The 12,120-nt window shown below is 36.1% G+C and overlaps 1 protein-coding gene across 1 annotated transcript; it reads left to right on the forward strand.

Annotated features, from left to right (window-relative positions):
- Positions 1 to 517: 517 nt before the first annotated feature.
- On the forward strand, positions 518 to 11,061 carry LOC118201784 (chymotrypsin-like elastase family member 2A). Its single transcript, XM_035373941.2, has 3 exons — positions 518 to 738; positions 6,205 to 6,328; positions 10,814 to 11,061. The coding sequence occupies exons 1-3, from the start codon at positions 518 to 520 to the stop codon at positions 10,997 to 10,999; spliced, it is 531 nt and encodes a 176-aa protein (XP_035229832.2). The 3' UTR covers positions 11,000 to 11,061.
- Positions 11,062 to 12,120: the final 1,059 nt, after the last annotated feature.

Consider the following 12,120-nt stretch of genomic DNA (forward strand, 5'->3'; position numbering starts at 1 on the left):
GACGGCTATCTTTCTTAGGGAAGGGATGCCTTCGTAGAGGATCTTTCAAGAGTAACTGGCTCGTATACATATTACACTCGGGAAAAAATCCCGAAAAATCCGAAGCAGCCAGCCCGGTTGCGGAATTCGAACCTTGACCGAACTACCAGTGTCCAGCAACTTTACCGCTCGGCCGCTGGTGGGCTTTCTAAGTTCAGAAGCGATTCATCATCGCATAATGGAGCAGAAAATGTTCATCCACAGCTTACTAAGCTACAGTAGTTGTAGTATCATACAATTACTTTGTGATTTTTCGGGAGCAATCTGAATTGTTATTTTGTTTTATAAATTATTCATCTTTATTTATTTCTGTTCTAATTAGAAGTTTACCAATAGCTATGTATTACTAGAGATATATTCCTTTTTTATCTTCAGTTGCGTCAATGCCATTTGGATAAGGTCTATGTGCACTTTAAATTTACATGCACGACAAAATATCATTCGAGTTTATGTAACATCTAATTCTTTCTTGTCAGGTATGCCTATCATCAATTTTCCAACGGATTGCGGAGAAGCACCTATCGCACCGAAAACCATCCCCTCCACGGATCGTCTCGTCGGGGGTGAACCAGCTGTCCCCAACAGTTGGCCATGGCAGGTCTCTCTTCAGTATGCATTTAGTGACCCCAACGGTCATTTTTGTGGTGGCACACTCATAAATGCTCAGTGGGTTTTAACAGCAAGTCATTGTGTCGTAGGGTAAGCGATTTTGAAATATTTGAATGCTACATGTTCATTTTCAAGATGAAATATTTATTATGGTGCCTACAATTTTCGGTTAAGGGGACTCATACACCTTAAAACCCATAAGATCTTCGAATATGTGACTGTTGCAAGAATTGGGATAACTTATTTTAAAAGCAATTAATTCCAACTTTTTACAGCTGACTCCATAATATAGCTGCTTTCTCAAATAGTCATCAAAAAGTTTGTGTTGCCACAAATACTTTTATAATTTAATCCGGTTTGTGACAACATTTTTCGTTATGTTTCCACCTTGCGCGCACAGTTTAACACATCATATTGCATAATTGAATTCCATACTTAATATATAGCTTTAATAACATTTGGAAACTATTGTAAACCAAAAATTCTAAGAATTTCCTGTTAAATTTTTATTTTATTTGGAGTTGAGTTTATAAAATGTATTTTATTAAAAAAATCTATAATGTTTTCGTGCATAAAATTTTTTGATATTAAAATTCATCAGATTTTTGGTTCAGTTAGAAAATAGTGCCCATATAAGGAATTCCATCCAATTTCAAGAATGTACCATTAGCCATTTTTAAAATATTCTGCGCGCAAGGTGGAAACATGACGAAAAATTTTGTTACAAAGCGGATTAAATTACAAAACTATTTGGGCAACACAAACTTTCTGGTTACTAGTTTCCAAAGCAGCTATATTATGGAGTCAGCTGTAAAATGTTGGAAGTAATTGCTTTTAAAATAAAAAAAATATCCTAATTCTTGCAACAGTCACATAGTCGAAGATCATAAGGGTTTTTAGGTGTATGAGCGTCCTTAAAGGACTTTGCTGTTAAATATGTTCGGAGGTGTATTTACATAATATACGCTTGCATTAATTTCCTTTAAAATTACTCTCAATGCATTCAGATACTGAGTACTGAAAAGAAAAATGCATTTCAAATGCATCGGTGGTGCAAAGTGTCAATATTTCATTTGCTTTTATATATAATGCAAAAAATTGCCTGCGGATTCAAAAATGCCCAAAGATTCGCGCTGAATGATTGAATGCTATACAGGGTGATTCTAAATTGTTTTTACAAATTAAGAGGGGTGATAGTACTCATCCAGATGAGCAATAATTACCATAGAACGTAAACTCGCATTCCACTTTGAGAAGCAGAAACGAATTCCAACCTGAACTTACAACGGTTTTGGGAGAGCGAATGAGCGGAGGCCAAAAGTTGTACAATCAGTTTAGTGACAAACTCACAGAGAGTGCACAAAACGGATAAAACCGAACATTTGGCGTTCGAGGGTTCATTCGAGCTCAGACTTTGATGGCAAACACTCAGATGCACATTTTTGGTTGGCAAGGTGTCAATCTCGCAAACGATTGCAAGAAGGTTAATTATCTAATCAAGGGCTGAATATTTTCAAATAACTCCAACTCAAGGTAGGGTTGGATACTATTAAGGTAGCGGTGTTTTCCCCTTCGCCATCTTGTCCTGGACTTACTGTGCTGCTCTCATTCTACTTGAACCGCCTTTCAATGGGACATGAAATTCTGAAAGCCGAATACAGCATGAACGTTTCATTCTAATCTCGGTATATAAATTTTCATTCTAATCTCGGTAATTTTATTATTTTTTCAACCGTCTGTAGACGTTGGTGATGAAAAGCCGATTGTAGGCTATCGGTCGGTAGGCGTTGGCGATAAAAAGCCGATTGATAGGCTACCGGTCATTAATGCGTTAATAGGGACTCGGCTTTAAGCATGTGCTAAGTATAATAAGCCTAGGTATAATAAATAACCGAACTAGTATATTTAAGGCCTACATTCCTGAGGGTACAACAGAAGCAAGAGTGAGTGAGTGAGTCAGTGAATGAATGACGGGGAACGTGGGCCCCATTTCTCTACCATTGTGGTTAATCAGTTTTGTGCCACGTCGACCATCACTCCAGAAAATAGTATATTATTATTAGTCCAAAGGAGATTTGTCTCTGAGGGACTATTGTTTTCGTTTTGCGATTTTGCGTCGAATCACTCTGAATGTCCGTTTCACTTTTCAAACTGTAGCTACCTAATGTTAGAGTCCTGCATTATATTTGAAGAAATTAAATAATGAAGAATCTGCATGCATGTATGTATATTTCTCGCACTGTGATAAAACAACGGTACCTAGAGCCATCGAATTTTGAATGACGTAATCCTACTGCGAATATGGGCATCTGAAAGCTCAAATTTGAAAATTTGGAATTTTTTTTATGATCGATTTCATATTTTGTAAAACTTTAAATGAATTTTTCATTGACAAACTCAAGGATTTCAAAGCGAGAAATGGCAACGTTGTACAGAAAAAACATTTTTAACTCCGGGACTATATCGGAAATATAGACTGTATCGGAAATTCTAATTTATAGGCTCAATTTAAAACTGTTTTGCTATATTGCTGTTGAATTGAATTTTATGGTTTAAGTGCGAAGAACGTGATGTTTAATAAATAAAGGTAACAGACAAAATGTTAAAAAAAAGCCCTTTTAGACGTAATTTAAAATCTGAAACCCTTCAGATTTTTATTTATTTATTTATTATTATTATTATTATTTTAACTTTGAATCGTAAATACCAAATTCCTGCTCTATGAATAAATTTAAAAAGTGCCTCCTTTCCGGCGAAGAGAAAAAGGAGAGCTTAGATTATTGTTTATCCAAAACAATCTAATGAAACTAATTTTAGTTTAATAATGCAAACACAGTTTTTTGGAGGAGAACATAGACGTGATTAAAAGAAGTTGCATGAACTTAGTTACAATAACTTATTTTAGCAAGATTAAGAAAGCCGCATTTGAAAGCTTCTAAGCAATGACTAAAATAGAGATTTTATTGCATGAAGATTAACTGAGCATTTGCATACTACTTTACTGTATGATTTAGCATTTGGGACCGTATAACAAATACATTTTCAGAGTTTCTAAATACTTTCAAAAATATCAGAAATGAGTTTAACCTTAATGAGGCTATAAAATTAATTGCCAAGTTTCAGCAAACTTTACTAAATTATTAAAATTTAAGTGGAATGTTTTTTACTTTCAGTTAAGGAACTATTTTCTTCTTTCTGTTTTCAGTGTTTTAAAAAATTAATTTAAGTACATACCTGAATTAATTTACAATAATTTAGATACACTGATACTCACGTCTTATGCGATAAATACATATAAAAATATTCATAATATTCTACAAGAGAAGGCGGCGTAATTATTTAACGAGTTTGTTTGTTTGAGTTTTTATTTTTGTTTGTTCTAATACCTCCTAGAGGGCAGTACTAATCAGGTATTCTATTTCTAATTGAATTTTCCTCCGGGTTTTATGAATATTCGCGCCATTTTACATAAGATACAAGACAGTGAGAGATCTTCAACGTCTACTCAGGAGAAAAAGAGAAAAAATGAGTCAAACGACTGGATACGGGAATGAATGTAACATGATGTGTTGAGCAAAGTCGAAATGGAATGTGAAAGCATTGGGAAGAGAGAGACTTATTATCGGTTAACTGTCCTGTCGGCTAAGTGACCTTGTCGGCTAAACGTCCTGTCAGCTAAATGTCCTGTCGGTATTCTGCATCATGTGTTTTAATTAGTATACACGCGTGCTGTATATCTGGCAATGTTACACGCGTGCTTTATATCTGGCATGCACCATGTGTTTTCACTAGTATCACAGCTTTATCTCTGCTTTGCATCCTGTGATCTTATCAGTATTATTACACGTTTTTATATATCACATAGTATCACATCTGCCCAGCATTATATGTTTTAACAGCATCCTATGAATGCATTATTAGTACTCTACTTAGTAGTCTGTGAGTATCTTCTGTGTATTTTAAGTGTTTTTATGTGTACTGTATGGTTTAAATGTTATAAGTGTTATGTGTTTCAGGTTATTCAGTGTTGTTATGTGTATTATGTCTTATATTGTTATGCCATCTCCCCCCTTTTTTTAAAATTACCTGTAACCACAGTAATCCTAAAACTTTCAAATGTCATATACATCACTCGTAATGTAGACTATGTCAACCATCCTTGTATGACCATGTAACTTTCTCATTAAGATCCAAATAAACTTCCGAGGCAGCCTGATGAGGCTCCAGGGAGTTGTTGCCACTAGATAGTGGAGGACTCGGGGCATATGCCTGTTTACCTATGTTAAACATCAGGCGACCTCGTCCTCCGTCACCTGTCACCTGTCAGCTAAATGTCCATGTCGAATGAGTGTCCGTGTTGGCTAAATGTCTTGTCGGCTAACTGGTGTCAGTTAACCCTTCCCAGCACGCTACCTTTTAAAGTAAGTGTTTTGATTATAAAAAAAAAAAGGTAGGCAGTCTAATTATCCCTAGAGAAGTACACAAGTGAAATTTTGTGAAGATAGCACTTATCGTTTTAATTCTGTCGGTGTGTCCAAAGTGGCAGTCTGATTGAATAGAGCTTCGAAAAGAGTGCTGAAATGAGCATTGTTGTCGATGAACTGACCGATGAGATGCGGAGAAATAAAGAATACAGACTCTCAGTTGTCCTAGATCACCGGTGCCGTTTGGTTTTAGGTACGCCGTTTGGTTTTAGGCAAGATTTCAAGGTAAAAATTTAAAACTAATATAGAATAAGAAGATTAACATACAGCCAAAAAATAACACAGAAATTTCTTTTCAAACAATTCCTTTTATACCCTAAGAAAAATCTGGAAGATTTCTTTGAAATATGAGGGTCTTCAAAAACTAAACTTGGCTAAAATATATGGACTGGTTTGTGTTGAGCTGCCATCTACTATAAATAAAGAAGGTTCAGAGTAACCTATAAATCCTTTTTCTTCAATTTGTCTGTGTGTACAGAAGGAAATTTTTAGGTGTGTCCAGACCGGACACAAAGTGTCGCAAATCGTTAAGTATCTCGTAGGCTAAGTGTGCGCGACCGAGGTCTAAACGCCAGTAGTTATAGCACAGTGCTGAGTTTCCAACTAAACAAAAAGCCCAGACAATAATTATCACTTCGTGAATAGTTGAAACTGCGCAGCAGGTAATATGTTAGATATTTATCAAGCTGAAGGAAAGTGCTGCTGATTTCGTTCCTTTGTATAATATTAAATCAAGCCATCTTAAACCTAACTACTTTCTTGGACAAACCTTTCTTCTTATTTCGACTATCACGTTTAAATATTGTAATGAATATTTGCGCAATTTAAAAACAGAAAAGTCAAACAAGGTCAAATGTAATGGGAAAAAAGGCCTTATTAGTCATTTAAAACAACGTTACATCTTCTGAACCTTAAACAAATTATGCATCGAAATGCAGAAAAATTATTTTCAATAAGCAATGAAGCATGTTGCCTATTGTATATGAATTTCATATCGATAAAGCTGAAAAATTAATTTTCTCCAATTTCCTAAAAGATTTATTCCAAATTTTAATTTTGATATTTTGAACAGAGGTCCTTATCCCGGAATGATAAAAATTCATTTAGGAGCCCACGGCAAGTATAACAAGACCCGCTATGAGCAAGTGAGAATATCCAAGAAAATAATTTCATATCCTGATCTCGAGCTTGACAACGTAAGTATATTTAGAGAAAATATATGTGAGCATCATATTATCGTTTAAACATGTACATATATGTACTTCTGACTAAATAATTTTAAAATCTGAAACCGTTTGGTAAGGAAAGGTATTTTTAAAGAATTCAGATTAACTACATTTACTTTCAACTCAAATCATTTTGAGTAATGAAAAGCCATAGCATAAAAATGAAAATTTAATTAAATATTTGCCAGAAACTAAAGAAAACCGTTATGTAATAGGAGGTGTGTCAAAAAAAAAAAAAAAAAAAAAGGAGTGTGTAGCTTGTAAACAGAGTGGAGTTGGCAACAACTGTGTTGGTGACGTCATGCCACACGCATGTCATTGAGTGAACACGTGCAACTGCATTCTGCCGAAAAACTGTCTAATGTAAAAAGCCGAACATCGGATCAACATCATGTTGCTTGTGAAACTTAAGAAATCATCCACGGAGGAAACATCTCAAATGTTAACCGAGGCTCATGGAGATGAAACTTTGTCTCATGCCCGTGTGTTTGAATGGCATAAGCGGTTTTCAAGGGGGAAGATGAACGTGCTGGGCGCCCAAGGGCGCTCAGTAGGTTCATCATGATTGAATGAGTTCCCAGTGGTCAGACTGTTAAAATTCTTTCAGCGTTATGGCCTGGAAATTCTGTACAGAAGGCTGGCTTCTTTGTTCATTACACATGAAAATTTCTGCTAGCTTTTAATGTATCCGATATTGTATATGTATATTGGAAGAAAAGGAATCAGGGTACAAAGAGAGACAGTCATTTTTTAATTTAAATCAAGAAAATACCACTTATTCATGACATTTTGAGGAACTTCGAAATTTAGGAGCTAAACCCGTAACGCTCGGAGGGTTTCAACACTACTACATTGAAGTACTAAAAAGACTTCGTGAAAAAATTAGGAAAAAAAGATCACAGTTGGAGAGTGATTGATAGCTGTTGCACCAGAACAATACACCTGCTCACACGGCCCTATTTGTCAAGCAGTTTCTTTTTTCTGTAATGGGGCATCCTCCTTATTCACCTGATTTGGTTCCATGCGGCTTTTTTATTCCCTAAAGCTAAATAGTATTTAAAAGGAATCCATTTTACCTCAGCTGAAAAGGTTCAGGCAAAAAACGGACAATTTCCTAAAGGGCCTTCCAAAAACCTCGTTGCAGAACTGTTTCCAGCAACGGCAGCACCGAATGCAGAAGTGTGTAAATGCTGAAGGGAACTACTTTGAAGGTGGTAATATCACAGAGAATTACAACTACATTTTATTTATCCTGTAAATATCTTTATATATTTATTTCCTCTCCTTATTTGTTCATCTGCTGTATACTGGAATCCTTACTTAATCCTGACCTTCACTGAAATGTGGTTTAACCCAATTATCTCCCATCTATGGCAATGCATAATATTCGTGAAAATAGTTTCTCAATATTGTTCAAATGTCCAAGAATTAATGAGTACCTATTATAATAGGATCATAATAATGCTGATATACTGGTATTTCTTGTACTGTATGGAATCAGCGTTCTAATTACTTTGCATTGCTATTTACAATCTGAGCATCCCCGATAGGAAAACTGGATCGTTTAAATGTCACTAATGCATGCTATAAGCTTATAAGGTATTTCTACCGCCTTCCTAGCATTGCCTTTGCGGTGTAGTTGTTTTGCACGCTGGGCCGGTATTCCAGAGGTCCGTGGTTCTATTCACGGCGAAGGTTTTGTTAATTTTTCCTCTCTCTTCCTTCCAAAAAATCCTAATGTCCCTACAGTGGCCAGTGGCGCCCGAACTATGTGTACTCTTCACTGCCTAACGTTTCCTCCTGTCAGTGAATTTTACTCAAATTCATAGATAAATTACCAAACAGATTGCATTCGTCAACAATGTATCATTCATTTCTTCTGTCATAAAAAAATACGCTGCCGCTCTTATCTTAAACTTCGTTTATTAAGTTAAGTTGAGTTACTTCTTTGTATGATCATATATTCGTTTCTCATTTTTTAAGGCTACCCGTAAGTTAACTGTTAACATGGAAAGGTCATATAGGACAGAATAATTCCGTTTTCCAGGCTGAAGCAATTGCGATTCGCAAAGCTATCGAGTTAACAAGCTCCCCAGTAGGATCCACTATCAATATTCTTACAGACAGCCTGTCGGTCATATATGCCTTACGAAATCCCAGACATCCTTCTCCTATCATAGCGGAGATTCAGGACATGCCGAAGGAGCGTTCGCCGTTAACGAATACCATCATATCTTGGATAAAGGCGCATGCCGGCATTCAAGGTAATGAGGAAGCCGACAGGCTAGCAAAAGAAGCAGCTCACAGTATCGATGCGCAAGGCGTTATTACCAAACTCCCGTAGTCTCACCGTAAAAAAGTGTCAAAGAAAGCAGCTCAGCACCAATGGCAATGGGAATGGGACACTACCGAGCAAAGCAGGAGGACCTATGAATGCTACCATAAAGTTTCGCTCGATCGTCTTGAGTCATCCCCACAAATTACGAGATTTGTGACGGGGCACGGGCCTTTTCCCTCCAATTACTATGAGCGAGGAATTGCGAATACCGAAAGTTGTGTCTGTGGAGCCATGGGTAAATCAGACCATTTACTTGACTCAATGCCCTCTAACCACACAGTGGCATGTTCAGCTTCCGGAACAGGCAGTTTCTTATAAGCTTCATCTGATCAAGCAGCCAGCATTTCGCAGCAAAATATGCAAGATAATGCAGAAACTGGAGAAATTGGGAACAGATTTGTGCAGTGTGGAATAGATCCCAATCAATCTCTCTTCTCTCTCTTTTTTTTCTTTTTTTGTTCCCTTTTTTTTCCTATGCAGATTTAGTAGAGTTCAGCATAGCCTAAGTACTGTATATATTACGAAACATGTATGTATTATGGCGAATGAAATTTCTTATGAACTATGTAAGCATGTATTATGTAACAGCCTCAATGTATTATGAACTATGTAAGCATATATAAGCATGTACTATGAACTATGTAACTATGTAAGCATGTATTATGAACTATGTGAGCATCTATTACAGGGTTGGCCAAACTTCATGTCAGTAAGAGCCGCACGTTTGAATTCGGGAAAGTTCGAGAGCCACATCTAGATTTTCTAAAAGCCACAAGTTCATATTGACACTATTATAGAATTAGTGGAGGTTTCAAATAGAAAGAAATCCCTGATAACTTTGTAAAATGAGTCTACACTCATTAATTACTTCCTTTTGGACACTGAATAGTTTTAGTTTACCATATTTCATACATATATTTTATATTCATGAGCCGCACAAATTGCCTGTGAGAGCCGTATCACGCTCGCGTGCCGCACTTTGGCCACCCCTGATATATTATGATACAGGAACAGTGTATCGGGGCTCATAATGGCAAACCGCACATTGAGTTGATCAATGTTAAACGAATTTCCTTACAGCGCATGCCCAAAAGAGAATTTGGCGCAATTTAAAAAGAAGATAAATACGGTATATGGTTGATATTGTGTTATCTTGGGCGTAAACAGTTCGAGGTTCTAAAACGTGTCAGGTTGTAAGCTGCTTCATTACTTGGAGTGTAAATATCGATTGTAAAATACCCAAATTTTCTTTTAAAAAGGATTATAAAACAGGAAACATTACAAGATATATTAGTTGATTATACTTCTGAGGAATAGAAACAATTGAGTATTTACCATACGTTCCATTCATATATAATATAACAAATTAGGGTTGCTTATGCTTAGTCACCGGTATTCTCTCCCACGCCAGCGGTACGCCACTGAGCATGCGCAGTAAGCGAAATTCGTTAACATTGATCAACTGAATGTGCGATTTGCCATTAAGCCATCGGGGACTATGAGGTGTTGCCCCGGATAGTTACGGAGCCTGGACTAGACCCCGAATAGTCTAAGTAAGCCGCACGGGTGTTCAGACTCAACTCTCAACGCAACTGTCAACTGTAAGTTAACTGAATCTTTTTCATCCGTACTAAGATCGACAAATGAATTATCGCTCTTTCTGTGAAATTACAAGACCAAGGAAACGGTTAAAGGAAACTTTTTTTTTTTTTTTTTATTAAAAGCTTGAACTAAATATTTGGAGGTGTCATGTTTACGAAATTAAACCTCCGTCACTTACGCGAATCAGATAACAGAAGTTAAACTTAGCACTGAAATTGTTTCAATGCATGAGATTGCAATACAGATGGCCTAGTTGAAGGATGGCTCAAAGTCTAAGGCATGGTCCGGACGTTGGGACAGGGCGTCCTGTGCAAGGCTCGCGGCCCCTCAATCCGGACTCTAGATAAGGGAGGACGTGGCGCTATACCAATTGATCATCGAGATAGAGGGATGGTGCCCGAGCCCTCCATCACAAAGAAAATTTTTAAAAAAACTAGTAGCTTTGAATATTACGTTATTTTGCTAGTTATTAAGCATTTCTTTTATTTTCTTCACGTCGTATGTATTTTTTGCAGGGTGATAGTGGGGGTCCTGTTTCGTGTAAAATCGGCGGGAAATGGCACGTCCTTGGAGCCGCTAGTTTTGTTACAACAAACAACTTTATGACTGGATTATGTACGGGACCAGGTGCTAAAACCGTTTATGCAAATGTCGCTGATAAAACAGAATGGGTAAAGACCATGATTAATAGATACAGTTAAAAAAAGTATTGAAGGTTATTTCTACAGAATTTTTTGTCTGTAATAAAGAAATAAAATTTGAGTTTGGCAGTAAGTGATTTATTGCATTAACAAAGAACACATCTCTAAAACAGTTGAGTAAACAAAGACCGCACTTCTGTTTTCTGAGCATCAATATTTGTAATACGTTACCTATGTTTGAACACGTAACCTTTCTAACACGTACCTTTTCAAATGAAAACGTTGAGATCTTTTCAATTACAGGACCACGGGCGTCAGTTTCCTCTAGAAAAACTATGCTCCAACTTGATATACCAGCGAAAATAAAGTTTTTTCACAGCTTATTTCAGTTTGCAGTGCGTATGTTTAAATATAAAAAATATGATCTGTACACCACATGACTTCCTTGTACGGAATATTAAATTATACGCATATTTCTTGCATTTCATTTAAACTTATTGGATTGAATTAAATCTACTTCGTCGATAGCGCATAAACCACAATAGAATAAATGCACTCTTTAAAATTCACTACATTTGTTTACCATAGAGACACTCTGGCGCCAGGTTCAATATTTCGTTCATATTATAACTCAGAATGCACGAAATTTATATCATTTGAAGAATTATCTTATCATAACCACATGTTCTATTCAAATACTATAATAAAGCTAGAACGATGTAAAAAAGAAATTGAGCAAACAAAACAAAAAAGAAACAGGTTTTCACAGACGATTCAGTATTTCTCATTCAATTAATTCAGTTCTCACTTCGCGACAAGGCAAAAATACATAAAAGCTCAAAATATCTGTATTAAAAATTACGAAGTAAATCTTAAACACTTATTTCCTCGAAAAAGTTCCAGAAAGGATTAAGCATGATTTCATTCGCAGTAATAAATGAAGGCGTTATTTTTGTTGTTGCGAAGCTTAGTCTCTCTAGATTCACAACAAATCTACTATTCTGCTGTTTCAAATTTAAACAGATATGTTCGCCATGTTTTTTAAAACTTGACACCACTTAAACAGCTTTTAAATTGTTGATAATTGTAAAAATATCGCTTTCAGATTTACGAAAAGTGTAAAAACCTTAACCGTAATATAAGAACAACATAATTCAATCATTTTAAAGCAAAAACGTACA

Source organism: Stegodyphus dumicola, chromosome 2, assembly GCF_044657685.1.
Source record: "Stegodyphus dumicola isolate Sdum_Otavi_A_Nest chromosome 2, ASM4465768v1".
Classification (NCBI taxonomy): domain Eukaryota; kingdom Metazoa; phylum Arthropoda; class Arachnida; order Araneae; family Eresidae; genus Stegodyphus; species Stegodyphus dumicola.

Coding starts and splice junctions, on each gene's coding strand:
- LOC118201784 (XM_035373941.2), top strand. CDS start 518: ATGCCTATCATCAATTTTCCAACGGATTGCGGAGAAGCACCTATCGCA. Junction 739..6,204: donor GCAAGTCATTGTGTCGTAGG/GTAAGCGATTTT, acceptor TATTTTGAACAG/AGGTCCTTATCCCGGAATGA. Junction 6,329..10,813: donor CTGATCTCGAGCTTGACAAC/GTAAGTATATTT, acceptor TATTTTTTGCAG/GGTGATAGTGGGGGTCCTGT.